Here is a 23,070-nt window from a genome sequence, read left to right on the forward strand (position 1 = left end):
GAAATCCAGTCTTGCCAATTTTTGCTTCGATATGAACTTTTTGGGAAATGTAGCCTGCTACCTAGTAATCAAAAGTAAAAAAAGTTTCCATTCCTTTTCTTTTCACTTTCTTACAGCCATGCAGGAAAACAAATTATGCAGAACTGGCACAAGTTGCCCAGAGAAGCTGTGGATGCCCTATACCTGGCAGTGCTCTAGGCCAGGCTGGATGTGGCTCTGAGCAACCTGGTTTAGCAGAAGATGTCCCTGTCCATGACAGGGGGGGTTGGAACAAGATGAGTTTTCAGGTCCCTTCCAACCCAGACCATTCCATGATTCTGTGATTAATGATGTACTGAGATTTATAGAAAGGGGAAGAGATGATCTTTTGCACTGTTGGTGGTTGTGTCAGTAAATGCGAAGGCACAGAGGAGGTGTCCAGCAAAATGAAAACACAGGGAGATAAATAAGAAATGCTCTCTGATCCCATAAAGATGGCATTTGCAAAGTATTGCTGTGAAGACTTGTGTCTTGAAAACATTTGTGAGATGACCACAGCTATGTTTTGATATGCTCAGATGCACTCAATATTCATTTCATAATGAGTTAATCATGTTCTCTTCCACTAGCTCTAGTAAGCAGGTCTTTAAAGACTAAAAACTTCTTATCAAACACAAATTCAGTGTGCTGTGGGCCAGGAAAACCAGAGCTCTGCAGCTAAGGCCCACAGCTAAGGTGTATCCACTTGCAAATGCAACAAGTTTCAGATGACCAGAAGCATGGACTGTGGTCCCATATAGCAATATATAATATACAATATTACAAAAGCAAGTACAAAAGAGAAGTGCAATCAATAGTGCCTTGGAAATTTTTGGATCCTGGACCAATGGCTTTCACAGGCTGCTTTGTTGCCACTTGTACTGTTCAGCTGGAAGTTTGGCACCAGAAAAGGAGCACAATGTGTTTTTAGCACTCGGGAAATTTCTCACAATTTTAGTCCTTCTTCATCCTTTGGTCTCCTGAGTAAACTTGGAAACTGGTCTCCAGTTTTTCAGGAGACCTGCCCAAAGACAAGTCTCCATTAGTGTAACAGCATGGGGGAGTAGCCATGGACAAGGGTTGCCTGTGCTCTTCACACTGGGAGGTTCAGAGAGCCTGGCTGTGTGTGCCTGGAGGCATATTTTTGGCTGGCAAATCATGTCCTTCTGTCTTGCCCAGCCATCAAAGAGGCAGCTGTAGGACTGTGTGTTGGCACCACGGTCCCTTGCAGCAAAGAAGGGTGGGCTTGTACTGCAAGCTCCTGAGGACTGGGCTTTTTCACTTTTCCCAAATGGCACTTGGCAGCTGGGGGAGAAGCAATTTAAACCACCACAGCTATTTTCCTAGTGAATACAAGGGCAGGGCCCACAGTCCTTACATAGCCCAGAGCCAAAGCATCAGTCAGCTAAAATGACACTGAGGTACTGGATGTGCTTGGATGTGCACCATCGTACATGCTGGGCTTGGCAGATTTCAGCTGTGTCTGGTGGGTCTGCAGGGAGAGAGAGCCAAGGAGCACCTCTGCACACTGCAATCCCACCCCCCACCTTCCTGCATGCTTGGGCACAACAGCCAGGCACAGAAGGACAATAATCATTTTTCCACATTTATATGGTCATCATAAGCCTTGGTGGCTAATGGAGATTCAGGCAGGAGAGACAGCATTTAACTTCAAAAAGAGTAAAAAAGGGTAAATTAAAAATGCTGGGTATTTGTGTAATGGAAGGAAAGTTGTGCTGAATCCCAGAATACATGAAGCTGGTACATGGCTGATGCAAGACTTAACCATTTAGAAGATTTAATGAAAACTTTTCTTTCTCATATGAGTAGGAGATTTCTCTTGGAACTCTAAGCTGCTTAGCAAAACAAGGCACTTGTATTCCGTTTCAGTTTTGATCTACTGCTCTTGAAAGATGCTGGCTGACATAAATGCAAGAGTTGACAGAGGTCCTAATGTGGCCTTGAAGCATCCATGGAACAGATAAAGTGCTGCTGAAGTCATGTATATGCTCTACGCTGCCACTGCAACAGGTCCCAGCCATCCTGATGACAGAGATGAGAAGTGTTTTGCTGCCAGCTCTGGTCTTGGTCTCTCTTTTGACCCTGGGAGATGGTTAATGATATGCACACCACTGTCTCTCAAATTGCTTTAAGATAAAGCTTCACATAACCCCTTGAGTAGCTCAAATGCAAAGTCTACTGAATCCTCCAGTAAATGTTTATGTCAAGGGAGCTTAAACCAAAGAGCCAGAAGGGAACTGTACTGGTTCTGTCTCACTCTGGCTGGGCCTCTTAGCTTTGTTTACAAATGTATTGATCTGTTTCCAGATCTGCTCAAGCACACAGGGCACATAAAAAACCCCCAGATGCAGACGAACTAAAGCTGGCTCGGCCCAGGCCAGGTGTTCTCATTACATGGTATGACTTGTAGCACAAATTCCTAGCTTGGTAGCAGGGATGGAAAGCTTCCAGATTGCAGCTGACCCTCATCTCCCTTGTGTGGTGGACAGGCACAAAAACTTGGGTCAGTACACACTCATTTTGAACGTACTTCCAGAAGTGAAGAGATAATCCTAAATTTTTAGAACACTCCAGTTTGGAACTTGATTCAACCCCCACCAAAGCACTGATGTTCTTCCTGATGCAGATGTTGAATTGTGGATCCAGGTGCTTTGAGAGACAGGAGGTGTGTGCTTGGATTGGTCACTTCACTTGGAATACAGGCTCGCACTTGACACGATATTGATGAGGTTTTTGGCCAGTTATATCTTGAAACTTCTTGGGAAAAGAGGTATCCCACCTCTTATCTACTTCATCTCTAAACATGCCCTAGAGTACCACTATATTTTCAACATTTGAAGAGTTTATCTGTTCCCCTTTCAGGCTAGTTTGTAATTGGGAAAAATCTCTCCTTTCCTGGCCTGCTACTCACAAGACACTTTAACAGTTACTTTAGGTACTGTTTTCTTACATAAACTTCGTACATTCATACAACAATCTTTGTTTTGTAGTTTAGAGTAATAATTTTAAGGAAATCTGCCCTCAAATACAACTCCATTTCAACACTGAAATTATAGAAATTTTAACCTTTAATGCTGGTGCTTGGCCAAGGACATTAAATGTTACATCATTTTTTTTCTGGAAGTCCAGACACTTATCCCAGGAAATAAAAAAAAAAAAAAAACCTGCTAAATTTCCTACACTATTGGCATTGAATCCCAAGGAACTTAGAATGAACATGAAAAGGCTTTGGACAATATCTAACTGATCAGAGCTATTTTCTTAGCTGAAAGGGAAAATACACAAATTAAATTAAAAGTAAGGAAAAAACAAATGAAAACCAATCTGTTTCAATCAATTTCTGATTCTCCATAACTTCTGCCCTGAGCCTTGGCCTATCTGACTCCTAAGTAAACATGCATGGAAGAGAGCAGAAGCCTACCACAAACCATGTAAGAACACAGTAACTGATTAATCCTGAACTGGAAATGGTGGAAGCCAAGGAAAACATTAGCTGGAATTCAAATAATAAAATTATTATTTAGCAAGTCAGTTTAACTTGTGCCCTGGTTGCTGCCAAAACTTCTTCATGCTTTTTGGAGTCAAGATTGATGGCTAGATGGTCTCCCTCAGTTTGGAGCACAAACTGAATATATTTGCTCCTAGGCTTGTCCAAGTTAAAAACCAGCTTTCACTAGGAGTTACATTTACTTTTGATGATTTTTTTCTTTTTAAGATAATAGAGACATTAAAAAGCAAACAAAAACATACCTAATGCTATTTATTTGACATGTAGCTTGAGTGCTTCCCAAGTCAAGGGGCCAATTTTGCCTTAAGTTGCTTTAACCAAGCAAAATCTGTGGTTTATGGTTCCAAACACAAGTCTGATTTCCAGAAATGCTCATGTTGGCTAACAATAACCCTTTTCAAATTTTGCCAGCTGGTAAGTGTAAACACTTTAAGATACTCCTAATGGAAACAGAAGGCAAATTTCTTTCCATACCATAAACTTCATCATACTAAGACCATGGTATCCCATATAACAGTATTTTTTTAAAGAAGGAAAGCTTAGTGTTTTCTTTTACTTCTCTGGAAAAGGCATTTCTGTAAAAATCTGCCGGGCCAAACTTGCAAATCAAGATATTTTAACTTGGAGAATGGCTCTGACCAAGTTATTTAAATTCTATGTTTGCTGTCCCTGAAGCATAACTTAAGGAAAAAAAATAAAAAGCAGTATTAACTATTGTAAGAAGAATACACTAACTGCACTCTAACTCCTCTTAAACCCTCTTGATGAATGTTAATTTGATATCTGGCAAACCTTCAAGAAAACTATCATTAGCCAATATGGGCGCTGGAAAATTTTAGTCTTTAAAAAACCCGGGCCAAGAAAGGAAAGAACATACACACGAAAAGAGTAAGAGTATTTCTACTCTGTCCTTCTCCAGCTTTCTTGTTTTTTTAATTTTTGCATATGAAATGTTCTTAGCTACCAGTTGGCTGGTTACTGCCAAAACTTCTTCATGCTTTTTGGAGTCAAGATTGATGGCTAGATGGTCTCCCTTACTATTAGTGACCTGAGCTTCCTTCTTTCAGAACCTTATGCCTTTCAGCAGCATAGACACTCAGGGCATGAGTGGTCTTAACATTATTTAGTCTTTATGGAGCTGAAGGAACTTAATGGCTCCTTTAAGCAGGTATTCTGAGGTTTAAGGTGCTTTTATTTTGCATTCCAACAGAAGGTTTTGGAATTCTGGAAAACTAAAACTCATTTGAGAATGAACTGTAAAACTATAGGAAAAGAAAACTCTACACCAAACATAAATCTGGAAATGCAGTTATAAGTTAGTATAGTTAAATAGCTGACAGTGGGTTTGCTCCATTTCTTGGGCTGATCCACACCTCTGTGTTACCAGGCTACCTTCTCATTCCCTAGTGGTCAATATTCAGGATAAAGGATTTAAAAGTGAACAAAGCTCAGCAGCTGGAGCCTTTTCTGCCAGCCATGTGACCCCTGGGAACATTTGTCAGTAAAATGTTGGTGGTCCACTTAATTTCTGTGTGATCAAAGCCCTTAAATCCAAGCTTTCTTTTAGTAGTGCCAAGCAATGTTTATTTGTAGTTTTGCTCTGTTTATTCTGGTTGAAAGGACACGTTCAGCCTGCTTTGGATCAGCTGATCTGCTGATCCTGTTTCACCTCTGAGTGACAGGTGTTTAGATAAGGACTGATTTGGTCTCTTTGCAGATGGAAAACGTTACGCAAAAAGAAAGCACTGACAGCTATGAAGTTGTGATGACATGAGATCCTAGAAGATTTCTTACAAAAAAAAAACCTAATTGGCTAAGCTGTGCCAGCATTTTGCAGTAAAATGGCTTAAGTGACTGCCCATTGAGATTGGCTGTATTTCAGCAACACATGATACAATCCCCACATACAAAGTTTTAATGGCACTTTTATAAACCCTGTCATGACCTGTGAATGAGTGGTTCTGGTTTCCTTCTCTCTGGGGCAGGTATTGCTACTCCCCAAACCACCCTTGTTCTGCTCCCCCATCTCCTGTCATCATTGCAGTAGACTTGCCTACATCCCTGCAAACCTTCTTTCTGTTCACACCCCTTCTTCTTCAGCCCTTCCCTTCTCCAGCTCCCACCCAGGAGTGGCTCCTCCTCCATGAGCTCTTGCCTTCTCCAGACTGGAGCAGTGGTCAGGATGAAGGCCAGGATGATGAGCCTGGCTGGTGCCACTGTTTTGCTGCTCAACTCCAGCGACTGTTTGCCTTTCTTGTTGGGTCTAAGATGCACCACATGAGTGCACTACACATTGTACACCTGACTTAGGTGCTCTATAATTACATTGTATTATTGAAGCTGCTATTATCAGATGCATTCTCAAAGGCACTTCTCTCATTTGAACTCCTCCAGGGACTAGGGCTATGTTAAATACCACTATATAATTATTTGAAAGCCAGTCTTTCAATTTTCCTGTTAAAGTGCGAGTCTATTAGACCCAGCACTAGCTACTAAAAAGGTGCTGATATCACTTAACCTAAATTAAGCTTAAGATTTCAGCAGCTGGGCAAGAAGTGGGCATGCAGAGCTTAATAAATTCTGTATAGTTGTCTTTTGATCTGCCCATGTGTAAAAAACAACTCCAGAAAGCTCAGCTTGCTCAGCAGAACCCCTCACCAACTATAGTTCCACAAACTTTATCACATCTGTCACAACATACATCACCTTACCTGTCTTGCTCTCAGTACATCTCCCACTCAACTGTGATTTGCTAAATCAACATTCAGAACAATGTACAGGATCTAGTTGTAGCTATAGGATACAAGGTTCAGGCTGTCATAATGGGAATCAACACATTAATGAGATCACAGAAAGTTAGTGCAACTTCCCCTCTCATTAAGATTTCCCTCAGATACTTAGAGTCAGAGTTTGCACCCCTCAATTCATCCTTCTGTCCTCAGAAATGATGGAATACTCATCTTTCTACCACACAGACATACCTGTAGATGCCCTCCACCAGGATGATAATTTTTCTCCATGCTCTGTGGGTGCGAGGCTGTCCATATATTATTGCATCTCTCAGCAGCTTCTCGAGGCTCTGCATATCTTTATTTAAAAATAAGGAAAAGGAAGAAGGAAAAACATTAATAATTTTTTGTCAAGAACTTTCAATTTTCTCTTGGGTGCTATTTTTCCTAGCCAGAAAAAGACAACATAAAAAAGAGTGTCCTAAAGATAAACTTCTTTTATTATTAGGCAAGACCCAACAATTCCTTTCATTGGTGTGAATGCAATTTAGTGACAAGAAGAGTTATAAAAGCTTCCAGTTATTCACCTGATCTGGGAAACTTCTAGAAATACTCAGCATACATTTGTATTTAAAGGCAAAAGGGAATCACTTTGCTTCAGTACTGAGGCTAACTGCCAGCAGTTCTGTGTAGGGGCTGCTGATACTCATAATTTATCAAGGATTCAGTTGTGAGTTTTAGTCGCTTTCCAACCACAAGCTCACAAAGAACAAGCATTTCCTCAGCAAAGGTTTTGACAAGGCTGCATGAAGCACATAAGGATGGCAGCAAGAGAAGTCTTGTCCTCCTCAAGAAGGAAAGCAAGTGGAAGGTTGCTGGTGAGAGAGGAAGAGGCAGATGGGTACAAGCACATGGCATGGATACACTGATCTGGTGCCTAAATGCTTGGCACTGGCAGGACTTCAATATAAGTCTTCAATATAAGGAGGCCTGGAATAAGGTTATGATCCTTAGCTGCTTCCTTAAGGGCTGAGTGTGGGTCATCAAAAAGTATCTTGAAGGAAAGCCATTGAAATTTTGAAAAAGATGGAAGAAGCAAGAAAATATACCACAGAAATCAGGGTCAGGCCAAATGTGACTCTCAATGCACCAGCATTGTGGTGTCGCCAATGAATGGATACTCTTCAAAATGAATTATTCGGGTGCTTTTCAGGAATCTGGATTGGCATTTCAGAATGTTTTTCAAGAACATCCTGTAGAGTTTCATAATACCCAAATAACACTACAGATCAGCTCAAACCATGGGCTGAGAAAATCAGTGGCATTTTCCCACAACACAACCCCATTTGCTTCAGCAACACAACACAGCTGATACAACCTTCTACAATAGCACAAGGTTAATGTGTAAATGAATTGTCCTGAGGAAAAAATATACACCTCAGAAATATTAATATTGACCCATACTTTGGTTTCTACCCTAGAGGACTGGAGCCATCTGCACATTAATTGGCCAATGTGAGTAACCTGTGCCCTGAGAGATGGCCAGGTTATGATCTGAACCCTTCCACATCCTGATGCCTCACCTCTTCCTAGGAATATTCAGGGATGCTGGTGGAAGGTGAAGTTCTCAGTAACCAAGCTGCAACTCTGCACCTGACCTAGCAAGTCCCTGCTGTACTCTACAAAGCACAAAATAGGCATGGACAATATCAGCTGCCCCTTGTTTCAGTGGTGCAATGGCCTGCACACCTCAGTGAGCTCTGAGATAGAGAATGCTGCTAGGAATAATGCAGTGCAGACAGCACACTTTCCACTAGATGGCAACCAAGGAAATGAAAGTTCTTTGGTGCTTTGTATGAGAAAGTTAAAACCAAGCTGAGAATTCGCAGCTGCTCACATTCTCTTTTGTTTCAAGTAGATAATATTTAGAACTCCTTTTAAAGGGCTCCCTCAGGATGACAGAGAGCTCACAGGAAAACTTAGACATCCCCTTTTCTCCACCAAACTATTCTCTACAGATGTCAGTGTCTTCTAAATCCTTTTGGGACCTTTGAACCCCTTTTCTGAATCACACAGGGTTTTTCAATTCAGTGTTCTATGTGTCAGTCCAGATTGGCTCTTGACTTCAGAAAAGCCATTCTGCCTCTGAGCTAAAAGCATGGCTTGAACATTTAGTTGTTCTAGCACATGCACATGAAAAGAAAAAAAAAAGGAGAGAGGAAATGAAGTGAAATGTATATAATTCTGTTTTAAAAAAGACATGGCTGTGAATAAGTCCTCTGTCCAAACTACCATGGAACATGAGACCTCAGACTGGGGAGAACTTCTGCAAGAGATGAGGTTCCCTGATTTTACACATAATATAGTCCTGCTGGAGTACAGGCTAAGAACACGTCTGTTTGCAGGATCAGAGCTATCTCGCTTTCTTTCTGATGTCTCATTTTGAAAAACATGTATGTGTGACCCTTTCTGAAGCCTGTAATAGTCAACACATAATTTTTTCATGTGCAAATGAAATTTACTGATCTATTAACTGCCTCACTTGGAAAGGGGAAACAGGCAGAAAGAAAAAGATATTTAGTATTCCCCACAAAAGGCTGCTTCTGTTCTTCAAGGTGAAAAAAATGCTCTGTGTGCTTGTGCTTAAGCTTTTGAGAAAGTGGGATCTACTGAATGCCAGGAAAAACAACAGCACAACCTCAGATGACTTTCAGATATCAAATTATTTACTCATTAAATAGAGTTAGATTGAGAGACATTAGGATATTAAGATGATGAGCTGCATGAGTCCATCTTGAATAACCAGTTATAGAGAAAATAACAGTGCTTCCTTGTTTGACCATCACCAGCCCAGAGTTTTCAGCAGCAATGGCCAACAACTGCTCACCAGCCCAGGAGGTAGAGTTAAGAATTTGACTTGATTAATCAGTCAAAGCACAACCAAATCTGTCCATGTTTCACTTTCCACCTTCTCCTTACAGCATATTCCCCAGATATGGAGGATAAAGTTTCCTAAGAGGGGACAGTGGATCTATCAGTGGGTTGCTGGACTTGCATAACCCTTGTTTGAGATCTCTCATAGTTAATTCAAGAGCAATACCAGGAACACAAACTGCCAGTGGGCTGGAGCAAGTCTGAACCTGGGCAGGCAGAGTGTCATGCTGCCTGCAGTGCAGGTGGGACAGCAGGCTTCTGGAGGGAGCACAGCATGCTCAGGGAAACATCATGTCTCCACCCCTCATCCTTACACTGCAATGCTGGGGATGTCATCACCCTTCCCCTGTGTGGGCTGGAAACCTTCTGTGTGATGTCAGCTGAATCCTGTTTAATTAAAATAAACAGACTGCTGCTGCTCTCGTCACATTCTTCTTTTTGCTTTGTGCTTGTAACTCTGATTTTCAGTTCCTCCCTTTTGTACTCTCGTGCAAGGTGGCACAGACCCCGTGGCTGCACACAAATATCTTTGTTTGGAACGTGGGAGTGGTGATCACTGCAGCCACAGCAACAGTCTGAGACTCCCCTCCCTGCCCCTCAATAAATACCAATCTCTCTGAAAGTAAAGGGCAATGGCTCAAGAAAGCTCCCTGTGCACACTTGGCAGGTCAGATGTGGCTTTCTCAAGGCAGAGAGGGGGAAGGCAGACACAGCATGCAGGGAGCAGGACAGACCAGTCTCCTTGCCCTGGCAGCGTCTGTGTGTGTCACAGGGAATTACACCCAACTGGATTAGGCTGCAGTCCACCTATCTGGGCAACAATCTTGTGTCTGATAGTGGCCAGAGGCTCCAAGGAGCACAAAATCTTAGTGGGTAATGTGCCTTTCATCCTGCTCTGTAATAGCTGTAACACTGCCCTCCCTTCTGAAATTCAAGGGCTACCTACACAGTTGGAAAAAAAATTAAAAGTTAAGGAACCATCTTGTACCAAGCCACCACAAACTCTTGGAGTTTTGCAACCAAAGAGATCTCTTTGTAATTTTTACCTGCTTATTTATCTCTTTCATTTCGCCCCTATTTTATTTGCTTGCTTAATTAATTGCACTTAGTTTTCCACTTCTTTTTTTCATTTTCTTTAATTCCCTTCTTTTTAGCTAGAGAATATATTTGCTCTGAAAATTGAAGGCCTTCTGCCACCTAGAAGTTCCTTCATTATTAAGTACAGCTCCTCCAGGTAGCTGTGCATTCTCAAGGTGTCCTCATGGCACGTGTATCTGAACTGCAAAGCAGTAATTTGACTGAGTAGACTGAGAAATGCCAGAGTTTGGATTAACATAAATTCACAATCGTTGTTCAAGCTGGAAACTGTTTTGTATGGAAACCTGGACAGCTCACACCTGCATCACACACTTCTTGTCAACTACTTGATCTGTGAGAAACTAAAAAAAATCCATTACTACTTTCACAACTTTGAAAAGGTGCATAAGGAGGAGCTAGGAATGTATTGCCCTGATTGCCATTCAGATGCAATTCAACAACCAGATTACAGGCTGGATTTTCACCTAACCAATGTGCTTGGTTATGCTTTGCAATTTCCTGCCTTCCTCATAGGATCACTTGTTCTGACTGCTCAGTGAATGCAATGCATTGCAATCCCTTGCAATGAAGAGAACTGCAAATATTTTTTTCCCCCATGGCCTGAGTTCTGTGCCTTGTCACAACATTCCCTCTGACTTTTCAGGCAATTGCAAATCTAAACATGAAAATGGGACTGCAATTGAGTTGCTTGATGCTCCATGGGAAAAATGTAGTAGAATTAGAAAGAATAAACAAATCCTAAGCCTTGTATGGTGCCTTCTTTTACAGGCTGGGAAGACCAGAACTCACTTGGATATAATCAGTCCATAACACCCTCATCTGTTCACTGAAGGAACACCTGATACCAGTATAAGACCCAGAACTGCTGTGAGAGAAACACCTTGATAAAATCACAGGCTGATTAATGGCTAAATATTTGGTTTTGCTTTTCAGGTTTTATTGGAAGGGTCAAGGATTTTGGCTAATACTTAACCAGATAAAGGTCAGAGGTCCTGAAAAAGGGCTTTTAAATGTGTGATGTTAGTAAAAGATTGCCTTAAAATTAAAAAGAAAAAAAGAAAAAAAGGTCAAAACCAGCCAATCTCTCCCTGAGACAGAAAGTAAAAACATCTGAGTTTAGCCCCCGTTTAACTGAGGGACCCCCAACCCTGTCTCTTGGGGAAGGTGGGAGAGACTCCCTGGAGACCAAAGCTGGTGAGGGTAACATCAGACACTTTCTAGCAAAAAAACTGACCAAGCCCAGGCCACTACTGCCCCAATGGTGGAGAGATGTTTTAGCATCCCACCTTCTCCCACTGCACATTGCTGCTGCCTGAATTCCAGTGCAGCACTGCAGCTCTGTCCTATCTTCCCAAAAAAATCCCTGCCTAGGAAAGAGCAAACTGAGTGGTGTCCACCTCACAGCAGGGGAGACAAAAGGCAGGTGCTTTGTGGGCAGGTCAGAATGATTTTAGTCCACTAAAACACTACTGCATATATTTAGGACTGCTTAAACCCTAAAATAAAATTGAAAAAAAAATTAAAATCCCTTAGACCTGTGATTCAGAGCAGGGGCTCCAGGGAGCTGAACTTTGCTGCTTGCACCCACAAAACCTCACAAATGCCTGACACAGAAAATCTCCCTTAAAGGCCAAAACCCATGTGCCAATACTGCTATGCCCTTAGCAGGGTGAAGATTGGAGACAGAGCTAAGGAGAGCCCACAGGAAGGGAAGGCCCTGTTCAACAGATTTTAGCTCTGGGGCTAAGATGGAATATTCCCTTCCATTTCTCTCACATAGATGATCTTTAGGTGTGTGTGCCTGTGCATTTCTCTCAGCCCAGGTCTGTAAATTCCTGTCGGTTTACAAGGAAGGGATTGTTCACTGGCAGTCAGGATGCAGGGCACATTCCTATGTCCAAATAAAAACAGACTTATAGGTCCACAGCACTTTTTTTCCCTATTATTCACTTTAGGGCTTGAAAACCTTCTCATACACCCATGCAATGTTTTTGTCAAAAAGTAAAGAGAACCTTTTATTTCACCTAGGAAAAGCACAGATGTCTATGGATTTTGTCTGTTCTAGAAAAGCTATACAGAATTTTATGGAAAGTGTAATGTCTAAGAGAGCTACCCACTTACTGTAATAGAACTTCATTAACTTCTACAAGAACTACATTATACATAATTAAGGTAATAGGTAGAGATTATTTCTTGTCTTACAAATGAAACAATCCTCTATTAATAATAAAATAATAATTATTTACTTTTGAAAGATGACAAATCAATCCTTATTACAGATTTCATGCTTTGAAATAAAGTAATAATTTTACAGAATTAGCTACAGTACAGCCTTTGAAAGATGAAGGTACTTCATAGCAAGTTTAAAATGGTAGATTTTACTCTCTTCTCTGTGAAATATTTTTGTCATAGAACAAAGTTTTGTATCATTTTTCCTTAGACAGAGAGTTTTTCCATAACAGAGCAGGGAAAGTAAAGAGGATAGAGATTTATGCTCTTGTTAGAACTTGATGGTGAAATCAATGCTTATTAAAGATCTTAAAGCAGTAGCTCAAAGTGCAAAGTTTTCTATTCCTGCACAGGGTCAATACAGCAGAACCTTGCATTCACACCAATCACTGTGCCAGTCTGACAATTTGGGCATGCCTGTATATGTCACGTACCCATATATGAGCAAGAATGGCTCTGGGAGCACAAGCAACACAGCTCTGGTCTAACAAAACAAAATATGTCTGAATGAAAAGAACCTTCCCCACCCAAGCTGGAATTTTTGGTCACTAATTAATACACTTCTGGTCAGTAATTTTTATGCTGTACTGACCTGTGTTACACTACTCCCTGACAGACTAAGAGGGCACGAGGCTGTCTGCTCCATTTTGGGTGAAAGCATGCATCCTACAAAGGCAGTCCTGCTGGGTCATGCCTTCCACTGCTATCTCCCCCAAAACACATCCTATTTCCCCCAAAGCAAAAGGCACTCACATACATCTCTGCATGAGTGATTTTAGTTGTTAGTGATGTGTAACTCATGGTATAATTAAGGAAATATTATTATAAGACACAACTTTTTAACCATAAAAATAACAAGCTGAGAGGCTCAGAGCAGGCTGAGAGAAAGCATGGGCATGTAAAGTTCTCTCTAAATGCAGTTTAGAGTCAAGACTACAGAATTGTGACAACAAAAGCTGTCACACAATTCCAACCAGTACTTGCATGTCGGAACCCAAGAAATTCCTCTGACTGCCCTAGAAGACTCGAGACCCTGGCAGGAGGCTTGGAGACCTTGGCACGGAGTCAAAGACCCCTGTGCCTTTGATTTTAACCCTTAGAAACAATTACCAACTTTGTGCAAAGAGTTGCAAGCCACAAGAGTTTGAATAGAATGATAGTGAATTTATCACCAAGTGAAAATGTAGAATTTTAAAGTTTTTAGAATGGGGGTTCAAGAAACAAAATAGAAGAATAGAAGATTAGAAGAATCTAAGTGTGTCCAGTCTTTCTCCTTCTTCTTCTTAGCCTCCATCTTCTGCTGTGATAGTAACACTTTTAAATTAATTTAGAGTAAAGACAAACTGTCTAACATAAGTGGTAAGTATTAGAAAATTATTGTAAATAATGTACACATAATTTTTAGTATAAAAGATAACACCGCCCCAAGGTGGTCAGTGTGCCACAAACCGACGTGTTAGACAGATCTCAGCAAGTCAGAGAAAGACAATGTATTAAATCAAAGCTAATAAACAACCTTGAAAATGAAAGCCAAAAAGTTCTGCCTTCTTCTTCAGTCTCAAAGCTGAGAAAGAGAGACTTTCTAACACCTCAAAGTCATCTTGACACCAAAGACCCCGTCATTTGCAAAAGTTCCCAAAGTTTCATTTTGGAAGTAAGCTAAGGCGATGTCCCAGCAATGGCATATAAGGCTGTCTTTGGCAAATAAGATCCTTAATCCTGAAACCAATGAGTTTTTCCAAAGCCCCTTGGATGGGCTTCCACTGAGGTTTGCCAAGATCCTTAAAGGAACTGTCTGCATTTTCCAGGGTTAGATTAGCGGTGTTTGGGTAGCTCACTATTATTTTTAGGCTCACCCATTATTCAGAAGAGCATCAGCTTTAATTTACTGTCAGTACAACAGAAGCTGACTAGGTATCAGGTTCTGGGGAGGGGAATGAGACATTGAGGAATGGTCAGAAACTGAATTCCTTAAAGCAAGCATGACAGCTCCAGGTGATATCTTCACAGCTGAGAGTAACATACTCCTCAGACTGAAATGTTTTCTGAAATGATGTGGGAAGTGACACAAGCCAGTTGGACTGCACACAGCACAGGTGGGTGGAGAGACTGAGAGTGTTTGGATTTGGGCAGTAAGAGGTCAACATTCAGGGCATGATGCAACCTGATTGAAGGGGATAAGGCTTTGAACAACCAAGCAAAAGTTGAGAAAAGACTGGTGTGGCAACCATGCTTAGCATATCCAGATTTGTGGAAGTGGACCAAGTTGGGGTATGCTACAGTTGTTATATGAATAGTTAATTCTGTAAAAATATTCATGGTTCAGATGGTCTTTAATCCTCGAATGATCTTCAGAAATTGCTTCTTGCCCAAATTATGAACTGATATTAATTATAACAACATCTTATAGTATAATTATAGTGTTCTTTTCATTCCAACTCCTCCTTAGGCCTTTTACAGCATATGCATAATTCATTTTTGCTTCCCTTAAGCAACACTTACTAAAGACAAGGGATTGTATTAGCCATTAAGAAAGGTAATCAGACCACTCTTCTGATTTCTCACCACTACACTAGCTTCTAAACCTTTCTTGCCTGCTGGCAGCAGTGAGGATAGAAAAGGGAACTCTAATAGGGAATAAGGGAAAAGAACAAGCTCTTGTCATCAAAGGCAGTCCTAATGTCTCTGACAGTAACCACAGCAACACTAACTGAATAAAAGTTAGAGAGTATGAGCATTTTAGAAGATAAACTATTACAATTGCAGAGTTAATGTGTGATTTCTGTACTAAAATACTATTTCAAAGAATATTTGGGATGATGCCGTTGATATAACCATCTGCATCTTTGCTATTAGATCTCTGGGAATTCAGAGTACTGCTTCAAAGGAATACCATGTTAAGGTAATTCTGGTTTCACTGAACCTGCTGGAAACAGGCATGTTTTTGTAAGTATGTTTCTACAGTTTCGGCTACAATGACAATAACAATAAAACTTTTGTGGCAGCACACAGTCATTCAGCAAGTCAAAAAGACACAACAGCAATTATAGTATTGCACTATTATTTTTCCCATCAGAAACCACTCATAATATTAAACAGTTGATCCTCCGGCCTGGACAAACGCATCATCTGGCAACTGACAGCAAAGTAAGCATTAAAAGAAATCATTCTTGCCTTTGAGGTCTGTAAAATTTTCCAACTTCAATACTTACTATTATGCTTGAAGATTCTAATAGTGGCGCCTGAAAGCCTCGCACCGAGCACGAGAGAAGTGTGGTTCAACTCATCACTTAGAATGAGGCAGCCCTGTGGAGAAGGAGTACAGTGAGCATCTGCATGAACTGGGAGGCTGCAGACTCGTGTGCAGCATACATAGGTATCTGTGATAGAGCATTGCACCAGTTAAGCTGTAAGGATTAAACATTAAATGAATTTTCTGCCGCTTTCCTGAAGGTGCTGGGGTGTGTTATAGGGTTTCTTTGAGTTAGGTCTAATAAGTTCTTGGAGATTTATATCATACCCCAGATAGTTGAGCCACCTCAGATGGCATAAAATCAGCAGGATGGCTTCTGTGGTAGTGTTGGAAACAGAAAAGTTTTAATAAAAGGCAAAATAACAACAACAACAACAACAAAAAAACAAAACCAAAAAACAAAAATAACCCCAAAAAACAAACAAACAAAAAAAAAGAGTTGGGGCAAGAGGTTCTTGCTCTTGGTAAAACACCTCACAAAAGCCATTAGGTTCTTTGTTCTCTTCCTTTTCTTAGTAAATTGCTTAGGCAGGACTTTTTGGCTCATGTCCAGTTGGCTATCCTTAAGTTTGAGGTGAAGTCCCCAAGGTCTTATGAAGTGTCTTTTTACTTAATTGAGGAGAGAAACTTCTAAGCTTTTTTCCTTTTTTAAGAGACAAAAAATAGTTTTGTCACTCTGTCAACAAGGGGCACATTCCTACAGGGGTGCACTTCAAAGACAGGCTGAAATAGTGGGATCAGATTTTCAGGCATTCCTATCTGATGCACAGGGCCCCAATATTTCCTGTAACTGGAAAGCAGCAAATAACCCTATTAAAGACTGAGTGCTTTATATAAAATCAGGCAATGTTGCTTCCTCTATCACCTGTTTACAGCCCATTTTGAGTTGTAAGGAAAATGCAGCCACCACCCCACATATAAAGGCTGCACAGCAGTAGGGTAAGGAGGAGTAATACTGAGACTGGCCTGACATCAGCCCTTTGGACTGCAGAAATGAGATGAGGAGAGACTGATACCTTGTCAGTCCCACCTCCATTAGGATGTGAGTGAAGTTTAGAGACCAGAGTCTTTCTCTGGTAAATGCATATAGAGTTAACCTGTAGCATACTTTTTATTAATTAACTCAGCTGAAAACTCCTTTTGTTTTTAGAAACAAAAATAGGAATGTGGGAGAAGTAAACTTGTCTATTATATTAACAAGGGGCAGGACTCAGTTGAAATTTAAGCTTGAACCCTTGTTTAGCTCTTCTTTCTATTGAACATGTTTTGCTGTGTTTCATTACTCAAAGGGCAACACATAATTAAGCAAAAACTTATTCTGGAATCCTAAATTAGGCTTAGGTTAAGAGATACAATCTCCACAGAGACTGGTTTGCAGAACTAACAGTAAGTGTAGATGCAGCTTGACAGGAAAATGTAGCTGCTAGACTTAATTATAGAGGAAAACATAGGAGTAAATCTCTCAAACATAGGGTAGTTGAATAATATTTGCAATACATATAATAATACATACAGAAATTTCAAATATATATGTATATACATATATTTATTTATTAAAAATACATACATTAATATCTTTATTTGTGCCACTTATATCTGTCCCGCCTCTGACAGAGGCTTGAATCTCTACATGAAACCAGGGAGGGGAGGGAAAATTATTATACAGCTAAGACAAGTGCATATCTCACACTGCATATCTCCAATTTCATAAATTTACCTTCATTAATTCTCTGTATCTGTTCCCCTTGAAACTGCTGGACAAGTTCTCCAGCATTGAAGTTCATGTTCTGGATGACTGAAGCAACTCTCCCTGCCCAACACTTGTGTACATGTATTTTAGAGATCTTGCAAAAGCTGCAGTTATCTTCAACAGAGAGTGAAGTGACTGCACCTCTCTGCTGGTGTGTCAGAAGTCCTGGTCATACACCACAGAATGAATTCATTCTACCTCCACCAAGAGGGAGGTCATGCTTTGTGCTTCCATGGCACACTTCAAGGTGCTCCACACCTGGACAAGCCAAGGAGGAGTTACTCATTTTCCAGCTATCAGTATCAGCACAGTGTTTGTGATGTCCACAGCTACCAGTGACAGGATGATGGAAATCTTTGAGTTATCTATTCCAAACTGGAGAGGAGGTTCCTTCAGCACTAAGAACCCAACTTTTCTAACATGATCACAGCTTTTGACTAGATTTGGTGCCAGCTTTCTTGGCAGGGCTGGCTGGAGCTCTGTTCCCCAGCAATGCAAAGCACTGTGCTTTTCCTTTTCTCAAAGTGTGGTAAAAACTATCCTAATTATCATCTTTCACCACAGGAAGCTGGGCAAAATCTCAGCAAGTAGCCTGAATACTTCATCCCACAAGACCTGGACATGGGATTCATAATATTTGGTTACTTTTTAAGGAGAAGCAACTTCATTAAGAGGAGCTAGAGAGCTGTATCACTGATCCTTCAGCAGATGTTAGGTATGTGTGATAGCAACATTCAGAGCTAGCACAGGTGATAAAGGAGCATATTTAAAGTCACAAGGTCATCAGCTTTGTGACTCACACATTCCTGATACCAAGCTCTGTTCCTCGATCAAGCCTTTCCACTCACTGAAAGCCCAGAGTACTGCAAGAGCAGTTAAAACAATTAATAAATGATTGTTCCACGTGTTTCTGAAGGGAGTACTCACCTTTCCAACAAGGGCTGGAATATTCATTGAGTTAGTTGCAAAGCCCATGCCAAACACCATAGCATCTTCCACACCAAGGAAGCTGGCCACAAGTTTCTCTAGTTCTACATGTTTGTCTAGGGTGCCTGCAGAAATAAGCACAGGGAATTTTAAATCTCATTGAACTGTGAAAGTTATTATGTACAAAACATACAAAAGAACAGGCTAGAAGTGTGTCATTAAGCTACGTGACATTAAGTTCTGATGAAGGTTTTCCATTTGTATCCTGTGCATGTGGGCTAATGCAAGAGGTGCAAACCAGCTGTGACTAATGCTAACAAATACTGCTGCTGTTAGGGCAGCAAAGCAGTTGCTATGGAAAAAAGCTTTATTTTCTCACAATAACTTTTGACATAGTTTATTCTGAAGACTAATTTGTTGTCTTTTTCTCTCCCCTGCAATGAGGACAAAAATACCTTCTTTTTGTAGGAAATGTGGGACAAACATTTTAGGCATTCTTGGGTTCTCTCAGATGTGAAAACAAAAATGGGTGACAACAAAATTCTTCCTTTTCTATTGTCTGTCGATGTATGTGTACAAAATTTTTAAATAGGATTTCATATGGATAGAAAAACAAAAGCATTCTCCATATTTTTCTCTGCCTTGGAAGGTAAAAGCTATTCCACTCCCTGTAACTGATGACAACTCTGCTCTTTCTTTCCTCTCAACAGCAAATGCAAATGATAATGCAACACTAGACTCTTCTTTATTGCATATTAATTATCTGATATTAGTGCTTGAAGTCTCCAAACAAGTAAGGCTCTCCAACTATCCAACAAAAGCAGTATCCTTCCTGCCCAGCTTACAGTGAAGGATGACAAAATACAGAAGGCAAACAAACAAAAGAGTGGTGTTAAGAGACTGAGATAACAGATAGCTTTGAACAGTAAGGAATCATCTCAACTTGCCAGCTCTCTAGTCTTTGGTTGCCTGGCTGTGCATTGCAGGGACCAAGGCAGAAGGAACTCTTACAGGATGATCTGTGGGGAAGAAAAGAGAGTGGCCTGTGGATTCTGAGAGAGCATTTCCCCTATGAATAAGGCTGTAATCAGAGAACAGAAGAAAAAAACTAGGCAAGTGAATATGTTACCTCACTTGCAATGCACAAGCTGATGGCACAATAATACAAAGGGAATTACTATGGATGGAACAAGAAAGCTGTGTTCACTGTGATGGACAAAAGGCAGATGAGTGAAAGAAATGCAGAAGCTTGGCTAGAGTGTCTCAGCAAGAATGATGAGTCAGGAAGATGATCTTACCTTCATCATGGAGCAGAGCTCATTAAAAAAATCAAATATAAATATCAGGAGAACAGTTTCAGCAATAACAATAAGTCAGCTGGTTACAGTGAAGGAGTGTTTTCATTATTTTTTCTCATTAAATATCTAAAGTAAGAATGACATCCATTTGGAAATAGAATGTGACAAATATCTATCAGGCAGGGAGAGAAGGAGCAAGGATCATGTGGCTTCTTGAAAAACCTGGATTACATGGACAGTAAAGAACAGCAGTAGTGCTGAGATTCTGCCAGAGCCTTCCTGGGCTGTGCTAGACCTGAGCCTACTCCAGTGTCTCTGCACTCCTTGTATCACACTGCATGTACCTGGGGCTGGGTTGTCTCTCTGCTCTGAGAATGAGATAATGTGACACAGAAAATGCGACTCTGCAGAAACTCCACTACCTGTGAGCTGAGTCTGTGTGAAGCTCTTTCAGGATGGCTATTTTCTGAATTTGTACATCCCAAGACACACAGGATGTGAGCTGGCTCTGCACACAGCCACTGTTTAGTACCCAGGTTCTAAAATACAAAATAGTGTTTCAGAGCTGGGCTGCTCACTGGAAATGTGGGTAAGAATCTGTCATAAGGTGTAAGCCCAGCAGGACTCAGCATTTATTTCTGAGGTTCTGTATTTTTTGCAAATTGGGCCCATCTAGTCTTCAATCTACAGTGCCCATGGACAACTAAGAGTTCCAGCAGGATCAGCTGCCTTAATGCTCCCTACAGATGTTATTTTGTCACTCCAGGGCTCTCAGCACACCAAAAGAAGATGAAATCTGAAATGGAAGCTCAAAGCCAAGCACACTATGGTCACAGCTTGAATTAGAAGGTTTGTGAAAGCATGAGAAACAAGCAGTGTGTGCTTTGCAAGGCAGGCATTTTAAGGCATGACACAATTGTCTCTGACTCTTCCAGGGATAAGTCTGACACTGGGGTGGAGTTAAATTGCTTTTTGGGGTTGCATCACATGTTTTCTGTTTTTATAAACAGGAAAGGCCTGACTCAATACAGACTGTTCTGTTAAAGATCCTATTAGATGACCCACAAAAGAACAGCACATTTTTCCCCCTACTTTTTTTGATTTTGTCATGGTGAAGAATGACTCATTTTGATAGTGACTGATTCCTACTTATTATTTACTAATCCTAAGTGTGAATGCAGATGATACTGTACGTCCCTGCTGCCTACAAATCCTGGAATACAAATTGAAATTGGTTAGCAAAACAAAATCCTGAATGACAAAGATTTGCAAAGTGAGCCCTGGTTTTGAATCATGTTAATTACCATGGCAATTGTTGGTGGTAAGTAAGGTGTTGCAGAAGCAATACAACACACACCAGTACTGTCAGTGGGAAGTTCATGGCAGCTGTATACATTGAACAGAGTTGAAAAAGCATACAATTTTGCAATTATTTAATCATATCAGGAGATATTTCTAGACAGGATGTCCTTGGACACTGTACAAATGGCATCAATTCTATCACCTCTCTCCACTGGAAGAAACAAGGGGTCAGTCATGTGCTGCTGGGATGAGGTTTGTCCACTATCATTCCCAGCTGATCACAGCCACCACCATGACAAGCATAAACAGCACTGCCAGACAGATGCAAATGTGATCCAAAGGAACTGGCACAAGCTGAAACATCTCAGCATCTCAAGCTACATAACAAAGGCAGTAATTACACAATTCCTCATTAAATACAACCTTAGAGATGTCAAGTAAGGTTAGCTTGGCACTTAAAATGTTTTGTATTGTGCTGGATGCAAGACCAGTATCATGATCTGATGAATGAAAAGTGATATGCTAGATATATCTTTTTAATCTACTGTATACACACTTGCCCTATAAACAGACATTAGAATTTCCCCACTGACTGACTACAGCTTGGCTTGGCCCAACAAATGAGGATACAACTAAACAATGTAGACCAAACCACCAGGAAAGATTTAAGACAAAAAAAAAGAAGAGAAAGGTACCTGCATCTTTAAGAGACAAAATCCTTTTGAAAGTTATTCTTCCTTGCTGAACAGCTGTAATACAATACAGCAGGAGTTACTGTGATCCAAGACTATACAGGTTTTAAGATCACAGATCATATCAAAAGTGGACTTTCACAACGGGAACCACCTCCACAGATTCCCACACTTCTCACAGCAAATCCCCTCCTTTTCAAAATCTGATGACCCAGTTCCCTCCATTAACTTGCCACTGCACTCTGGTGACAGGGAACATGAAGTACACTGTGTTTTGACAGGCTCTTTCATAGACTCACTGTTTTTTCATACCCATGCTGTTGGGCTGAAAGTCACTGCCAGACTACTAGAGAGATAAAGCTGGAAAATGGACTTCCCATGATCCATCGAGTCATTATTTAGTTTGACATTTTCAGCTTGGACAAGGTGGTTTATGCCACTGGTTAGTCTGCCCAATACAGTCTTTCAGGTTCTTATACACTAATGACACAGACTGGTTGAACTGCCAACACTGGCAACAGTATCCTGTCATAGAATTTTATGTTTGGAATTCTAACAGCCAAAGAAGACAGGGAAACACCTGCTCCCCTCAGGTTAAACAAAAGCTGGAAGAGTAAACTGATACAAGCAACAAAGGCCTTGAAAGAAAAAAGAGCAGCTGGGAACCCTGTGCATCCCTGGCGTGACTCACCAAGGTGACTGAGAACAATTACACTATGGAAATGAGGGTTTGTCAGCAGCATCCTTGGGAGGGTGGGGAGCAGAACAAAACATCTGAATTTCCTTGTCACAGCTGAAACTTAAGGTCACAAACTCACTCTGGGAAGATGAGTACACTGCATGGTAAGATGCTTGTCAGAGATGAAAAAATCTGTATAATTGAAAGACATACACCCTTTTACAAAAAGCAAGATGGGATGAGTTATTAATAGCAAGATGAAGAAAGAGAAGCTGTGGAAATTATATTATTTCTTTACACTGTGTTACCAGGGCAGATGGTGCAGATGGTATCACAGTCCTACAGACCCACTAACAGAGGAAAGCCTCAACTTGTAGAATGAGATTTGTTGGAAAGAGAGGGAGAGAAGCACACAGTAACATTATGCAGTTGCCTCATTTAACACTGTCTGTACAGAAAAGAGTCCCAAAAGAAGGGGGTTTTGATGAATCATTTGATAGAAAGGAAATGCTCAAGTTTTCTTAACATTGCTACCAACTGACAGGGCTTTCATACCACAAAGACATCATGGGTGTCATAAATCTAATAATGTACCTGTGTAATTTAGTGATTCTCAGAAAAAAAGTAGATTA

General features: G+C 40.7%; 1 protein-coding gene across 1 annotated transcript in view; it reads right to left on the reverse strand.

Annotated features, from left to right (window-relative positions):
• Window positions 1–23,070, reverse strand: part of SPTLC3 (serine palmitoyltransferase long chain base subunit 3) — an 80,968-nt gene that overhangs the window by 17,964 nt on the left and 39,934 nt on the right. Inside the window, exons 5-7 of the mRNA XM_030945718.1 lie at window positions 18,468–18,592; window positions 15,750–15,843; window positions 6,529–6,634 (exon numbers count right to left, since the gene is read on the reverse strand). Of these exons, the coding sequence (XP_030801578.1) occupies window positions 6,529–6,634; window positions 15,750–15,843; window positions 18,468–18,592 (325 nt within the window). The remainder of the gene's footprint in view (window positions 1–6,528; window positions 6,635–15,749; window positions 15,844–18,467; window positions 18,593–23,070) is intronic.

The sequence above is a fragment of the Camarhynchus parvulus genome, chromosome 3 (assembly GCF_901933205.1).
Source record: "Camarhynchus parvulus chromosome 3, STF_HiC, whole genome shotgun sequence".
Classification (NCBI taxonomy): domain Eukaryota; kingdom Metazoa; phylum Chordata; class Aves; order Passeriformes; family Thraupidae; genus Camarhynchus; species Camarhynchus parvulus.